The sequence below is a fragment of the Dama dama genome, chromosome 16 (genome assembly GCF_033118175.1).
Source record: "Dama dama isolate Ldn47 chromosome 16, ASM3311817v1, whole genome shotgun sequence".
NCBI classification, from domain to species: domain Eukaryota; kingdom Metazoa; phylum Chordata; class Mammalia; order Artiodactyla; family Cervidae; genus Dama; species Dama dama.
The window spans coordinates 25,999,515-26,015,865 of record NC_083696.1 but is presented as its reverse complement, the minus strand read 5'-3'; the positions used below and the strand labels follow the sequence as shown (position 1 = coordinate 26,015,865).

Below are 16,351 nucleotides of genomic sequence, written 5' to 3'. Positions count from 1 at the left end.
GCTTTTACAGTGTCCCATAGGTTTTGGGTTGTTGTGTTTTCATTTTCATTCATTTCTATGCATATTTTTATTTCTTTTTTGATTTCTTCTATGATTTGTTGGTTATTCAGAAGTGTGTTATTTAGCCTCCATATGTTTGAATTTGTAATAGTTTTTTTCCTGTAATTGAAATCTAATCTTATTGCATTGTGGTCAGAAAAGATGACTGGAATGATTTCAATTATTTTTAATTTACCAAGGCTAGATTTATGGCCCAGGATGTGATCTATTCTGGAGAAGGTTCTATGTGCACTTGAGAAAAAGGTGAAATTGATTGTTTTGGGGTGAAATGTCCTGTAGATATCAATTAGGTCTAGCTGGTCCATTGTGTCATTTAAAGTTTGTGTTTCCTTGTTAATTTTCTGTTTAGTTCATCTATCCATAGGTGTGAGTGGGGTATTAAAGTCTCCCACTATTATTGTGTTATTGTTAATTTCCCCTTTCATACCCGTTAGCATTTGCCTTACATATTGTGGTGCTCCTATGTTGGGTGCATATATATTTATAATTGTTATATCTTCTTCTTGGATTGATCCTTTGATCATTACGTAGTGTCCTTCTTTGTCTCTTTTTACAGCCTTTATTTTAAAGTCTATTTTATCTGATATGAGTATTGCAACTCCTGCTTTCTTTTGGTCTCTGTGTGAAATATTTTTTTCCAGCCCTTGACTTTCAGTCTATATGAAACAAATGGGACTTAATTACACTTAAAAGCTTTTGTACAACAAAGGAAACTATAAGCAAGGTGAAAAGATAGCCTTCAGAATGGGAGAAAATAATAGCAAATGAAGAAACAAAGGATTAATCTCAAAAATATACAAGCAACTCCTGCAGCTCAATTCTAGAAAAATAAATGACCCAATCAAAAAATGGGCCAAAGATCTAAACAGACATTTCTCCAAAGAAGACATACAGATGGCTAACAAATACATGAAAAGATGCTCAACATCATTCATTATCAGAGAAATGCAAATCAAAACCACAGTGAGGTACCATTACACGCCAGTCAGAATGGCTGCTATCCAAAAGTCTACAAGCAATAAATGCTGGAGAGGGTGTGGAGAAAAGGGAACCCTCTTACACTGTTGGTGGGAATGCAAACTAGTACAGCCGCTATGGAGAACAGTGTGGAGATTCCTTAAAAAACTGGAAATAGAACTGCCGTATGACCCAGCAATCTCACTCCTGGGCATACACACCAAGGAAACCAGATCTGAAAGAGACACGTGTACCCCAGTGTTCATCGCGGCACTGTTTATAATAGCCAGGACATGGAAGCAACCTAGATGCCCATCATCAGACGAATGGATAAGAAAGCTGTGGTACATATACACAATGGAATATTACTCAGCCATTAAAGAGAATACATTTGAATCAGTTCTAATGAGGTGGATGAAACTGGAGCCCATTATACAGAGTGAAGTAAGCCAGAAAGTAAAACACCAATACAGTATACTAACGCATATATATGGAATTTAGAAAGATGGTAATGATAACCCTATATGCAAGACAGAAAAAGAGACACAGATGTATAGAAGAGACTTTTGGACTCTATGGGAGAAGGCGAGGGTGGGATGATCTGAGAGAACAGCATCAAAACATGTATATTATCAAGTGTGAAACAGATCACCAGTCCAGGTTGGATGCATGAGACAAGTGCTTGGGGCTGGTGCACTGGGATGACCCAGAGGGATGGGATGCAGAGGGAGGTGGGAGGGGGGTTCAGGATAGGGAACACATGTAAATCCATGGCTGATTCATGTCAGTGTATGGCAAAACCCGCTACAATATTGTAAAGCAATTAGCCTCCAACTAATAAAAATAATTGGGGAAAAAAAAAAAAGAAACACCTGGAGTAACAGGCAAATTTGGCCTTGGAGTACAGAATGAAGCAGGGCAAAGGTTAATAGAGTTTTGCCAAGAGAACATGCTGGTCATAGCAAACACCCTCTTCCACAACACAAGAGAAGACTCTACACATGGACATCACCAAATGGTCAACACCGAAATCAGATTGATTATATTCTTTGCATTCAAAGATGGAAGCTCTATACAGTCAGCAAAAACAAGACCCAGAGCTGACTGTGGCTCAGATCATGAACTCCTTATTGCCAAATTCAGACTTCAGTTGAAGAAAGTAGGAAAAACCACTAGACCTTTCAGGAATGACCTAAATCAAATCCCTTACGATTATATAGTGAAAGTGAGAAATAGATTTAAGGGACTAGATCTGATAGAATACCTGATGAACTGTGGACAGAGGTTCATGACATTGTACAGGAGACAGGGATCAAGACCATCCCCAAGAAAAAGAAATGCAAAAAAGTGAAATGGCTGTCTGAGGAGACCTTACAAATAGCTGTGAAAAGAAGAGAAGCAAAAAGCAGAGGAGAAAAGGAAAGATAAACCCATTTGAATGCAGAGTTCCAAAGAATAGCAAGGAGAGATAAGAAAGCCTATTTCAGTGATCAGTGCAAAGATAGAGAGGAAAAGAGTAGAATGTGAAAGACTAGAGATCTCTTCAAAAAATTAGAGATACCAAGGGAACATTTCATGCAAAGATGGGCTCAATAAAGGACAGAAATGGTTTGGACCTAACAGAAGCAGAAGATATTAAGAGGTGGCAAGAATACACAGAAGAACTGTACAAAAAAAGATCTTCACGACCCAGATAATCACAATGGTGTGATCACTCACCTAGAGCCAGATATCCTGGAATGTGAAGTCAAATGGGCCTTAGGAAGCATCACTATGAACAAAGCTAGTAGAGGTGATGGAATTCCAGTTGAACTATTTCAAATCCTAAAAGATGATGCTGTGAAAGTGCTGTACTCAATATGCCAAATTTGGAAAACTCAGTAGTGGCCACAGGACTGGAAAAGGTCAGTATTCTTTCCAACCCCTAAGAAGGACAATACCAAAGAATGCTCAAACTACCACACAATTGCACTCATCTCACACACTAGCAAAGTAATGCTCAAAATTCTCCAAGCCAGGCTTCAAGAATACGTGAACCGTGAACTTCCAGATGTTTAAGCTGGATTTAGAAAAGGCAGAGGAACCAGAGATCAATTTGCCAATATTCGCTGGATCATCAGAAAAGCAAGAGAGTTCCAGAAGAACATCTATTTCTGTTTTATTGACTATGCCAAAGCCTTTGACGGTGTGGATCACAACAAACTCTGGAAAATTCTGAAAGAGATGCGAATACCAGACCACCTGATCTGCTTCCTGAGAAATCTGTATGCAGGTCAAAAAGCAACAGTTAGAACTGGACATGGAACAACAGACTGGTTCCAAGTCAGGAAAAGAGTAGGTCAAGGCTGTATATTGTCACCCTGCTTATTTAACTTATATGCAGAGTACATCATGTGAAACGCTGGGCTGGATGAAGCACACACTGCAATCAAGATTGCTGGGAGAAATATCAATAATCTCAGATATGCAGATGACACCCCCCTTGTGGCAGAAAGTGAAGAGGAACTAAAGAGCCTCTTGATGAAAGTGAAAGAGGAGAGTGAAAAAGTTGGCTTAACTCAACATTCAGAAAACGAAGATCATGGCAACCAGTCCCATCACTTTATGGCAAATAGATAGGGAAACAGTGGCTGACTTTATTTTTTGAGGGGCTCCAAAATCACTGCAGATGGTGACTACAGTCATGAAATTAAAAGGCACTTAATCCTTGGCAGGAAAGTAATGACCAACCTAGACAGCATATTAAAAAGCAGAGATGTTCCTTTGCCACAAAGATCCATCTACTCAGGGCTGTGGTTTTTCCAGTAGTCATGTATGGATGTGAGAGTTGGACTATAAAGAAAGCTGGGCACCAAAGAATTGATGCTTTTGAGCTATGGTGTTGTAGAATACTTTTGAGAGTCCCTTGGACTGCAAGGAGATCCAGCCAGTCCATCCTAAAGGAGATCAGTCCTGAATGTTCATTGGAAGGACTGATGCTGAAGCTGAAACTCCAGTATTTTGGCCACCTGATGTGAAGAGTTGTCTCATTTGAAAAGACCCTGATGCTGGGAAAGATTGAAAGCAGGAGAAGAAGGGGACAACAGAGGATGAGGTGGTTGGATGGCATCACCAACTCAGTGTACATGAGTTTGAGGAAACACTGGGAGTTGATGATGGACAGGGAGGCCAGGTGTGCTGCAGTCCATGGGGTCACAAAGAGTTGGACATGACTGAGCGATTAAACAGAAATGATGGACATCTTATCTTTGACAAAGAAGGCAAAAATATACAATGGAGAAAAGAAAACCTCTTTAACAAGTGCTGGCAAAACTAGTCCGCCACCTGTAAGAGAATGAAGTTAGAACACTTTCTAACACCATACCCAAAAATAAACTCAAAATGTATTAAAGATCTACATGTAAGACCAGAAACTATAAAACTCTTAGAGGGAAACATGCAGAACACTCTGACATAAATCAGAGCAAGATCCTCTATGACCCACCTCCCAGAGTAATGGAAATAAAAACAAAAATAAATAAATGGGACCTAATTAAAAGCTTTTGCACAACGAAGGAAACTATAAGCAAGGTGAAAAGGCAGCCTTCAGAATGGGAGAAATAGTAGCAAATGAAACAGCTGATAAAGAATTAATCTCCAAAGTATACAAGCAGTTCATGCAGCTCAGTGCAACCCAACCAAAAAATGGGCCAAAGAACTAAACAGACATTTCTCTAAAGAAGACATACAAATGGCTAACAAGCACATCACTCATTATCAGAGAAATGCAAATCAGCACCACAATGAGGTACCATCTCATGCCGAACAGAATGGCAGCCATCAAAAACTCTACAAAAGTGCTGGATAGGGTGTGGAGAAAAGGGAACCCTCTAATACTGTTGGTGAGAATACAAACTAGTACAGCCACCATGGAGAACAGTGTGGAGATTTCTTAAAAAACTAGAAATAGAACTGCCATGTGACCCAGCAATCCCACTGCTGAGCATACACACCAAGGAAACAAGAACTGAAAGAGACACATGTACCTCAGTGTTCACTGCAGCACTGTTTACAATAGCTGGGACATGGAAGCAACCTAGATGTACATCGGCAGATGAATGGATAAGGATATGTGGTACATATACACAATGAAATATTACTCAACTATAAAAAGGAACACATTTGAGTCAGTTCTAATGAAGTGGATGAAACTAGAGCCTATTATACAAAGTGAAGTAAGAAGGAGAAACAGGAAGAAAACACCAACACAGTATATTAACACATATATATGGAGACAGCAAAAGAGACAGATGTAAGGAACAGACTTTTGGACATGTGGGAGAAGGCAAGGGTGAGGCAATTTGAGACAATATGTATATTGAAACATGTATATTACCATATGTAAAACAGGTGACCAGTGCAAGTTCAATGCTTGAAGCAGGGCACTCAAAGCTGGTGCTTTGGGACAACCCAGAGGGATGGGGTGGGGAGGGGCTTGGGTAGGGGGTTCAGGATGGGGAGACAGCCTAGTTCTATTGACACCTATGGCTGATTCATGTTGATGTATGGCAAAACCCACCACATCACAATATTGTAAAGTAATTAGCCTCCAATGAAAATAAATAAAAAATTTTTTAAACAGAAAATTAATTCTGAAGAATGAATTAATGAGCTGGAAGATAGAATAATGGAAATCACGCAATCACAATTAACAGACAAAAGGACAAATGAAAAAAAATGAAAGCAACATATTTGACCTATGGGATGCCAATTTACACATAATAGAGATTCCTGAGGGAGGAGAAAGAGATAAGGGGATTGAAAATTCATTTGAAAAAATTATTGCTGAGAACTTGTTAAATTGAAAGGGGGAAAATATCTAGGTACAGGAAGTACAGAGTGTCCCAAACAAGATGAACCCAAATAGACCTATATCAAGACACATCATAATTAAAATGACGAAAGTTAAAGGAAGGATTCTAAAGACAGTAAGAGAAAAACAGTCAGTTATGAGGGAAATCCCAGTAAGGCTATTAGCTGATTTCTCTACAGAAGCGTTGCACGAAAAAAAAAAAAAAAAAAAAAAAAGAAGCTTTGCACGTCAGAAGGAAGTAGCACAATACATTCAGTCCTGAAAATAAAAAGCCTGCAACCTGGGATACTCAACCCAGCAAGATTATCATTTAGAAGGAGAGAGAAAAAATTTCTCAGATAAGCAAAAAACTAGAAGAATTAAGCAATTAAGCAATACTAAACCTATTCTAAAGGAAATACTGGAAGGTCTTCTCTGAAGAGAAAAAAGCAAGTATCTATAGGGAAGGAAAAAAAATCACAGTAGGAAAGGCAAATATATAAAAGGATTGAAGATCACTTAAGCTAGTACATATGTTTTAAAAAGCAATAAAATTTTTTGTGAAAATGATTATAATAAATAGCAAAAGGATAAACAGAAAGTGTAAACATAGGATATAAAAATCATAAAATGGAGAGGAGTAAGAAAATGTCGATCTTTTAGAATGTGTTTGAGCCAATATAACTACCAGTGTAAAACAAGTAGATACAGTAATGAGTTAACATACTTGAAAACTAGGGTAACCACAGGTCAAAAGCATAGATTCACAAAAACGAAAAAGAAAACTCAACCCTAATATAGTAGGGAACCACAAAAGAAAAAACAAGGAATTCCCTGGCATTCCAGTGGTTAGGACTCTGTTCTTTCACTGCCAGGGCTCGAGTTCATTCCTTGGTCAGGGGACTAAGATCCCACAAGCCATGCAGTGTGCCCCCCCCCCCCGCCCCAAATTGCTTTCAATGTTAGTGGACTAAATGCCCTAATCAAATGACACAGAGTGGCAGACTATATAATAAAACAAGATGCTGCCTACAGGAGACCAACTTTAGGGTGAAAGACATACATAGATTGAAAGTGAGGGAATGGAAAAAGGTATTTCATGCAAATAGAAATGACAAGAAAGCAGGGGTGACAATACTTATATCAAGCAAAATAGACTTTAAAACAAAACCCATAAAGAAAGATAAAGAAGGACACTGTATATTGATAAAAGGGTCAATACAAGAAGATTCTACACTCACTAACATATATGCACCCAATATAGGAGTACCTAAAACAAATGCCAGCAAGAAAAAAGAAAAATTGATGGGAATATATTAATAGTAAGAGACTTTAACATCCCACTGACAGCAATGGACAGATCTTCCAGACAGAAAAATCAATAAGGTAACAGAGATCCTAAATGACACAATACAACGGTTATACTTAACTGATGTACTCAGGACATTACATTCCACCCCCCCCAAAAAAGAACAAAACTGAAAATACATTCTTTTCAGGAGCACATGGAACATTCTTTAGGACACAAAACAAGCCCTAACAAATTTTAAAGAGCGTAAATAATTTCAAGTATCTTTTCTGACCACAGGAGCATGAAACTAGGAATTAACCTCAGAAAGAGAAGTGAAAACAAGGTTTCATGGAAACTAAACAACATGCTACTAAAAAACCGGTGGGTTCATGATGAAATGAAGAGATTTTTTAAAAAATTTCCTCAAAATAAATGGCAATGTAAACACAACTATACAGAAGATGTGGTACATGTGTACAAATGGAATATTACTCGGCTATAAAAAAGAATGAAATAATGCTGTTTGCAGCAATATGGAGGGACTTAGAGATTGCCATACTGAATGAAATAAGTCAGATAAAGAAAGACAGGTATTACATGAAGTCAGATAGAAAAAGACAGATATCATTGCTTATATGTGGACTCTTTTTAAATGGTACAAATGAACTTATTTACAGAACAGGGGATCTTCCTGGCTCAGAGATCGAACCCACGTCTCTTACATCTCCCGCATTGGCAGGCAGGTTCTACACCACTAGCGCCACCTGGGAAGCCCCTGTGTATTTATGGAAAGCGGCTGTTAGGAGGAGCCCTGTGTTGTTGGATTAGAATTGCTAACATCAGCATGAACTCTCAGTTTTCAACATAAATGCATGCATATATAAATATGGATGTAAATGTGTGGTGTATGTGTATGTATGCATGTATGTATTGTATGCATTCTTTAGTTCTATCCACTGAGAATGCCTGCAGGCAACAACTCTTTAACAGTAGTGACCACACCTAGCATCTGGACTTGGTTTCTAAATATCATTTTTCACCATAAACACCAGAACTTATTAGATCTAATTATGAGGAAGCACACACACCCAAATTGAGGAAATGTTCTACAAAATAGCTGGTCTATACTCTTCAAAAGCCAAAGGCATTGATATCAAGGAAGGACTGAGGAACTTGTTCTAAAGTGAAATAAATGAGAAGACAACTAAAACTAAGTGTGTGATTCTGAACGTTGTGTAGTATGATTTTACCGTAAGGAACATTGAGATAATCAGTGGAACTTGTGTGAGGTCTGAGGAATAGTGGGCAACTAATAATATATCAATTATAATTTTCTAATTTGGGGGAATTTTGGAGAATTTTTTATGGGAAATATACACTAACTTAGAGTAATGGAGCAGCATATCTGCAGCTTATTCTCAAATGGTTCAAGGAAAAAAATTCTTTGTATTATACTTAAAACTTTTCTATAAGTTTGAGATTGCATCAAAAAATAAAATCCTCTCCAAATATTTTTAAAATTAAAACTAAATTGTTCAATTCTGTTGAATGTGTGCTAAGCAGTAAAAATAAGACAAAAACTATAAAAAGGACCATCAGAGACCTTAGTGAGAATGAAACAGGTCACAAATGAAAATAGCAAATGGAGTCAAATTTTCTTTTTTAAAATTTTATCTGTAAAGGGGAGGCAGGGGATGGAGGGGCTCTCTGAAGAAAGGGAATTATAATGAAGGATCTGGAAACAATAACTATTAATGTTTGTAAAAATTAAGATTTGACCACAATTGGGGGAGTCTTGGAGGAGTTCTGTCTTCAGATATTTGAAAACCTTGCAAGTCATAGAGATGCTGTATTTTTCATTTTTAAAGGGAGGGGCCAGGACCAGTGTTTACAGAGAAATGGATTTTGACTCCACAGTAGAAACATCCTGAGCTGTCAAACAGTTGAATAGTTAATTGCCTTGTGAGAAGTGAGCCTCCTGTCATAAAAAGTGGGAAAAAAGAAGCTGAAAAGTCAGTGTTCTAGTCTAGTTCCGGGAAATGACTCCTTTATTGACTTAGGACTGAGACTACATAGACATGTGACTAAATGGACATGAGACTCTATGGACATGTGTTTGAGCAAGCTCCAGGAGATGGTGAAGGACAGGGAAGCTTGGCGTGCTGCAGTCTGTGGGGTCGCAGAGAGTCGGACAGGACTGAGCAGCTGAAGGAGAACAACAACAGCCTTTCTCTGTGGTTGTCAGAAAAAAGTTTCTTCAGCTTTTAGGTGTCTATTGAAAATATGGCCCTTCATAAAATTACTCTTGCTTAAAACACTTCCATTTTATATAAAACATGAAATAGAAATTAAGTAGTCTTGTTGCTCCTTTTATTTAAAGAAAAGACTTCATTTTTTCCTATTGGTAATTTAAATAAATATTAAAATGTTAGTCTGAACAATTACAGAGGTGTGAAACAAAAAGTGTGAGTATTAGTAACTAAATTGATCCACAAAATGAATAACTATTTTTAAAAATAATACAGAAAAGAGAGACCAATTTGTACTAATTTGGTACAAGTTCTAACATCTTTTATTCCATGAATTAGAAGATAATCCCTTTAAAGTCATGGCATGATTGTTTTTTGGCAACATTCTGTGAATGAAAACATGGTCATGTGGGGATATGGATTTCTGAGGTCACAGAGCTTGGCAAAATAGCTTACCAGAGACAGCATCTCTTGATCTTTATTTTAATACTGTGTTCCTCTCTGACCTCAGGAAAAACCTGTGATTTGCTAAAAATATTACTCCTTTCCACTTCTATAAAGTTAGTTGTTCAAACATGTAAAGACTCAAGTAAATAAAAATATGAGCTTTGCACACCAGTCCTATCATCTCTAGTTTAATGAAGGAAAAAATAGAAATAAAAAATTTTAATCCTGAAAATATATAATACCTTATTTTTAAACAATGTAATTGATAATAGCCTAAATATTCAACAGCTCAAGAATGACTAGGTAAATTATAATGCATCAAATTCTTGTGCATCCACTAAATGAAAACGAGAAGACTAAAGCAAAACGGGAAGGTGTTGGCTATGCTGCTTAGAAAAAGCAGGGGAAATTATTTGCAATTATGACTACAAATATGTAGAAAATCCACATGTCTGTGGACAAATACCAAAAGGAAGATGAGTTTAGGGGTGGAATGAAAGGTACTCTTCCCTATTGTAACATCATTTGGCATAAATAAAAACTGATTTTTAAAGGTGAATTTGGCTATGAATTGGGCATTTTTTCAAGGAATAGTTTGGAGCTTGCAACAGTGAGGTTGACAATTCTGACATGTCTTGGGGAAGTGGAGGCCTCTGCCCTGTCTGTGGTGCCCACAGGTGGGCAGCACTCCAGTTCAGCACCAGACAGTGCCACTGTATCCCGGCACCCCTGGGTGCCCCAGGTGAGTGAGCAAGGCAAGAATATGCTGAGAGGGAGGACTGCAGTCACCTTTTGGATTCCTGTTTGCCTTCAGCTCCACTTTTCTGAAAGCCCAAACTCAGTGTCCCTGTCTGGTAACGGAGGCCACCAAGTGGTTGCATGTTTATTTGAGGCCAGCCCAGTCCTTAAGATTTCACAGCAGAAATTATTCCTGAGATGATACAAAAATCTTCCCTTCCTTAGCTTGGTCCAGACAAGTCCTGTCCTCATCAATTTCATTCTCATTTTCAGAACTGTTGAGAGCAGAGTCACTTGGACTCTCATGTCCTTAGAGCTGCACAGATCAGGCATTTCCTGCTCACTGGCTGAGGCCTCCTAATTGCTACCTCACATGCATTTTCATCTCATATGGAGATTGCCTGCTGGGTTTTCTCTGGCACCTTCTCCTGACGGACTCCATATTTACTGACTTAAGGGTCTTGTTGCTGCTTGCTTAGACTTGAAGTCCTGGCATGCAGTGCAGTGTCCGCCCCTGTACTATCTTGCTCCCACACTTACTGTCACTGTCCCAGCAGGCCCTCAGTCCTTGACTCCAATCCCTGTCTTTGCAGGGAGTGTTAACCGTGAGAAACTTGAGTCAGACTTCTGTTCCCCAACAGCAGACTCAGACTTTTTATTTTGAGCATTTAGGGCTTCTTGACATCAGGTTCCAACTTGCCTTCCGCACCACATCTTCTGTACTTTCCTTTCCTTTAAAACTGTGTGGAAGCTGTGCCTTCTGAATAGACTACATTAAAATAAATTCTTTTTCATTGCTGTTTACAAAATGACAGGGGCAGGGTGCTACACTCAAATTTAGACACCAAATTGAGCTGCTGTATCTTATTTGACATAACATACCCATTTGAAGAAATGGGGGTGTGTTTTAAAAGGAGCAAGTTTTAAAGCATTACTAATTATTAAAATAGAACAGAACAAAGCAAAGAGCCCTATCTGTGACAATAGGTTGTTTCCATCTACGCATGGCCAGAATACCATTTGGAGAAACAGAAAGAGAAAAAGGCACCGCGTGGGGTGAGGTTGTTGCAGTTTGACATTAACAAGAGAGGAGGCGGACAATTGGTGGTTGTTAGAGTTTCTGTGTTCTTTATATCCTTTATCCTCAAGTTGCAATCTCCCCCTCATCCAGTTCCTTTAAAAAATGTGATACTTAGTGGATTTTCTTCCTATGTCTCTGCCAAGATGTTATTGAAGCTTCTCTTTTCCCCTTAGTCAGCAAGAAAAGACACAGAAGCATGTCTTTTGAGTTTTTGAGGGCTGTAGTTATGACTGCTGTAACTATCCAATAACCAAGAATTGGATTTTCGCATTCTGAAAATAGAAATATGAAAATAAATGTCTTTTGGTTAGTATACCAGCCCTAAAGATGTCTTTATTTCTTCTATCCAAGCATTTCTTAAGTTGTTCTATAAAATAATATAGGGTTTGGGGCTTCCTAAGTGGCCCACTGATAAAGAGTCTACCTTCAGTGCAGGAGATGCGAGTTCAGTCCCTGGGTCAGGAAGATCCCCTGGAGAAGGAAATGGCAATGCACTCCAGTATTCTTGCCTGGGAAATCCCATGGACAGAGGAGCCTGGCAGGCTATAGCCCATGAGACTGAGAAAGAGTCAGATATGACTTAGCAACTAAACAAAAAATAGAGGGATTTTTGGTTTTGAAAAATGATGTTTTAATAATGTTATAGGTATCTAATATGTCCCATTTTATTACAATTAACTTTTTATTTGCCCTGTTTCAGAGAGGAGTAGAAAGAGAGTATTTTTCAAAATGTTCAGAGAATAAATATGAAAGGAAGAACAAAATTTAGGTATTTTAATAATGTGTGTGTTTGCATCATAAAGACATTTTTCTAAATTCATTACAATATTTTAGATATAATTCTCTGAGCAGTCAGATCTTTTTGAAGGTATTTGAGAAACAGTAGAAAAGTCACATTTAAGGTATAATCTATTTAAAATACATGTTATTCTTCCCAATATTTGAACAATCTGTTCTAAACACAATCCATTCATAAGGGATTTTGCTTGTACAGATCTGAGTGGGAATCAGTACTTTCTTTGTTTGTCACTATGGAAACAAGTCAGCCTATCCTGAACGGCTGTTAGATCACGCAGAGTGATGCTCACGTTCTCAGTGTAACTTCATCATGGAGCAGGCTGGCGCTGACATCTCGCCTCCGGCTCTTCCCTCCTGGAAGCCCAGCACCATGCAGGATCCACCCCGGAGGCTCTCCGCTGTGCCATTCCTCAGCTCCTTTTTCGAGGGCCGTCGCCACTCTGCCTCCGACCCTATCCTGCGGCTGCAGCAGGCGCGGCGCGGCTCTGCTGCCAAGGTGCTCTCCTCGTCTTCTCTCCAGGTGATGGTGGCCATGTCCTCTGTCAGCTGTGCTGAGAGAAACCCAACTTGCCCCGAGAGAAAAAGTAAAGTTCCTTTTCTTCTTAAAGATTGACACACCTTTGAGTTTAAATATAATGATTGTAAAGAAGCTATGCTGTGTTTATACCTTTTAAAATTTTGAGAATTCTACATTATACTTTTTATTGTCTGTTATGCTATGAGATTCAGTAGACATGTAATAGGAGATGAAAATGCTTGAATGTTTTATGTTTTTTTCATTAAAAATGTAGTTCTTGTGTAAAACTCATTTCTTTGTAAGAGATCTATAACAGTTTCTTCCTTTTCATTACCAGTAGCCCATATGGAGATTCTTGTGTGCAAAGGCCTTTTCTGAAGTGAAGGCTAGTGCACTTATATGAAAGGGAAACAGTTTTATTCCTGACAAAATGAAGGGGATTTAGCACCAGCTTGTCATATACAATCCTGAGAGAAATTGGAAGCTCTTTCCCTTGTTACTGTTCCATTTGGAGAGTAGGATTTTAAATCTTCCCTTCTTCGTATGTTCTAGGAAATTCAGGACGTCCTACGCCAAAATATACAAAAGTTGGAGAGCGTTTGCGGCATGTCATTCCTGGACACGTGGCCTGTTCTATGGCATGTGGTGGCAAAGCTTGCAAGTATGAAAATGCAGCCCGCTGGGGTGAACAGGAACAAGCTATTAAAGGTGTCTACTCGTCCTGGTAAGTGATTCTGTCAGTCTTTGATAGCTCCCACCTACTGCTAAGTAGGAAAAGGAAATGGAGGTATAGGTGATGGCCACAGGCAGTAGCCTGTAGAAGAAGGAATGTGGGGTTTTGAAGTCAGAGGACCTCATCTTCCATCCCTGGCTTCCCCTCTTGGCAATCTGGCCTACTCACAGGCACTCTGAACCACAGTTTCCTTATCTGTAAAATGGAAATAATAAAACCAACCCTATAGGATTATTTTTTTTAATAAAATAGAATGTTGTAGGTAAAGTATCTTAAAGAATTGGTAACTAGATAGATTTTAAATTTCAGAGATTGCTAGAAACAATTAAAATATTCAGCTACAAATTTGAGAAATTTTGAGGTAATTAGGTAGTTTTTCACTTTCATGCAGGTGAACTTTAGCCTTATTTTTATTTTGTTCCTGTATTCTGTATAAAAGGATGCATTTTCATACAAATACATACACTTCCAGTCTACCTCAGTAGAAGGTGGTATAAGTTGTCGGTTCAGTAGATGATGTAAAATGCTTTCATTGTTTATGGTATGTAAGTATAATTCATTCATTATTGAATCATGCTATTTTTATTAGCAAATTGTCAAGTATACCCTTTTTTGATATAGTGATATCTCTGAAAAATTCTGATATTTAAAACCATATTTGGAATGCACTCAGAGGAATTTACTATTTAAAGAACTCTGCTGGTGAATCATTTTATAGAGTAAGACTCCATTTACAAATTAGATATTTGTCAGCCAGTTCACTAGCCTCCAACCCTGTACTTTTTCATATTGGATATGTTGGGTACAGGTATAGTGTTATAGTCTGGGATCCACTGTCACTACCTTCATCACTACCTTTCTTAAAGAGTGTCATGAAAAAGCAAACACTACTCCTGAGATGTGGTCAGATACATAAATTTATAATAATGCAGCTTAAGGTCACATTAATATTTCTGGTTTATTGTTGACTAAACTATCTTGTTTTCACCTCTGCTGCTTTCACATTACATCTCTCCTAATCTTACACTAAGTGCTGTTAAATTTGCAAGATCCCAAACCTTCGTGGTTCCCTGTTTTTAGATATTGCCCCAGGCATGAGAGATGGTATCTTTCTGAACCCTGACCTGCTCATATGATGTCTCTGTTACTCCTCTCAGGTTCTTGTAACCCACAGTTTGTGACAGTCTATCTTAGGTATCTTTCACCAGACCACTGGTGAGAAATCTGATCAGAACAGAGGGAAGTTAGAGCCCTAGTGAGAGTGACAGCCATTTACTGGGACTCTATCCATTTGTACACTCAGTAAACATCCATTTGGTTACAGGCCAGTCACAGTGATAGACATTTTCAAATTATTATGGTCATAAAACCCTTTTAAGTAGGCACTGTTAGTGTCATGTTATTGATAAGGAATTGAAGTCCAGAGAGACTAAGTAATTTGCTGCACAGCTGGAAAATAGAAAAGCCAGCATTTGAAACCAGGCCTGACTGACTCCAAAGTGATATTTTTTCCTAAATTACAATAACTCAGCATTTATGCATAACCACATGCCAGGATTTATGCTAAAAGACTTTACAGTCACATCATATTGAATTCTCACACCAACCCTATGAGGCAGGCGCTATTACCCTCACTCAACACATTAGATGACTGAGGTACAGATAAATAAGTAACTAAAAATGCCTCCCAGCTGGCCCTCCTCATTTAGTCAGTAACCTCTGGATAACTAATCCAGGATGTTACTTTTGCTGCCAGTCGAGGTTTCTCCATCATTCGGTCATGTCCGCTAGAATCTCATGAAAGTCCTTGAGGATACTTTGCTGGAGTCCATAAATACGTTATGTTCTGGAATTGTTTCCAGGATTTAAGAAGTGAGGGTTTCTTAGAGCCGTAATCATAATACAGAATTGAAGCCAGATTTGTATAAGGAGATTCTTACCTTACAGTATTATTGAAATCATAGAAAATGCAAGGGCTTGAAATCTTGCTTTCTCAGTTCTGTGCATTTCATCAGTCCCTCCTCCCACTGTAGGGTCACTGATAATATCCTGGCCATGGCACGCCCATCCACTGAGGTCCTGGAGAAGTTCTGTATCATTGAGCAGTTCCGAAGGTAAATGTTGCATGTTTATCCACTGTAATAAGCCAGCTTATGTCTTCTTTTCCACTGCTTTTGACTTCAAATAGAAAAGTGCTTTCATTTTACCAACAGAAATGTGAAGAACTTATTTCAAGTAAGATAAAGTTTTAAGAGTAGTTAATGTTTATTAATACCAAAAATGGTTATTTTTTTGTTAACACTACCTCCCCAATATGACTAATTTTTTTCTTTTTCCTTTAAGCCATGGCATAAAAAGTATCATTAACCTTCAGCGTCCTGGTGAGCATGCCAGCTGTGGGAACCCTCTGGAACAAGAAAGTGGCTTCACATACCTTCCTGAAGCTTTCATGGAGGCTGGCAGTAAGTCCTTCCAACCTCTTCTCCATATGTTACCAAGGACAGAACTCAGAGACTTTTGTCTGCTCAGTTCTTAGATTAAAAAGGAGATGGAAACAAAGTTCATGCATAGTAGTAGGGCTTCTGAAAAGTGAAGATGAGATAACTTTGTCTTTAAATATCTTATTTAGTATTGGTGTTAATAGTACAG

General features: G+C 38.3%; 1 protein-coding gene across 5 annotated transcripts in view; it reads left to right on the top strand.

Moving 5' to 3' along the window:
* The window catches only part of PTPDC1 (protein tyrosine phosphatase domain containing 1), a 78,260-nt gene that overhangs the window by 48,374 nt on the left and 13,535 nt on the right, over window positions 1-16,351 (top strand). For 4 of the 5 annotated variants that reach the window (XM_061163595.1, XM_061163597.1, XM_061163592.1 and 1 more), the window contains 3 exons: window positions 13,522-13,693; window positions 15,736-15,816; window positions 16,046-16,164. In XM_061163595.1, coding sequence (XP_061019578.1) covers window positions 13,605-13,693; window positions 15,736-15,816; window positions 16,046-16,164 — 289 coding nt within the window. In that variant the 5' untranslated portion in view covers window positions 13,522-13,604. Of the gene's footprint in view, window positions 1-7,456; window positions 7,521-13,521; window positions 13,694-15,735; window positions 15,817-16,045; window positions 16,165-16,351 lie in introns of those variants that run through there. The other variant, XM_061163596.1, reaches the window with a different exon arrangement.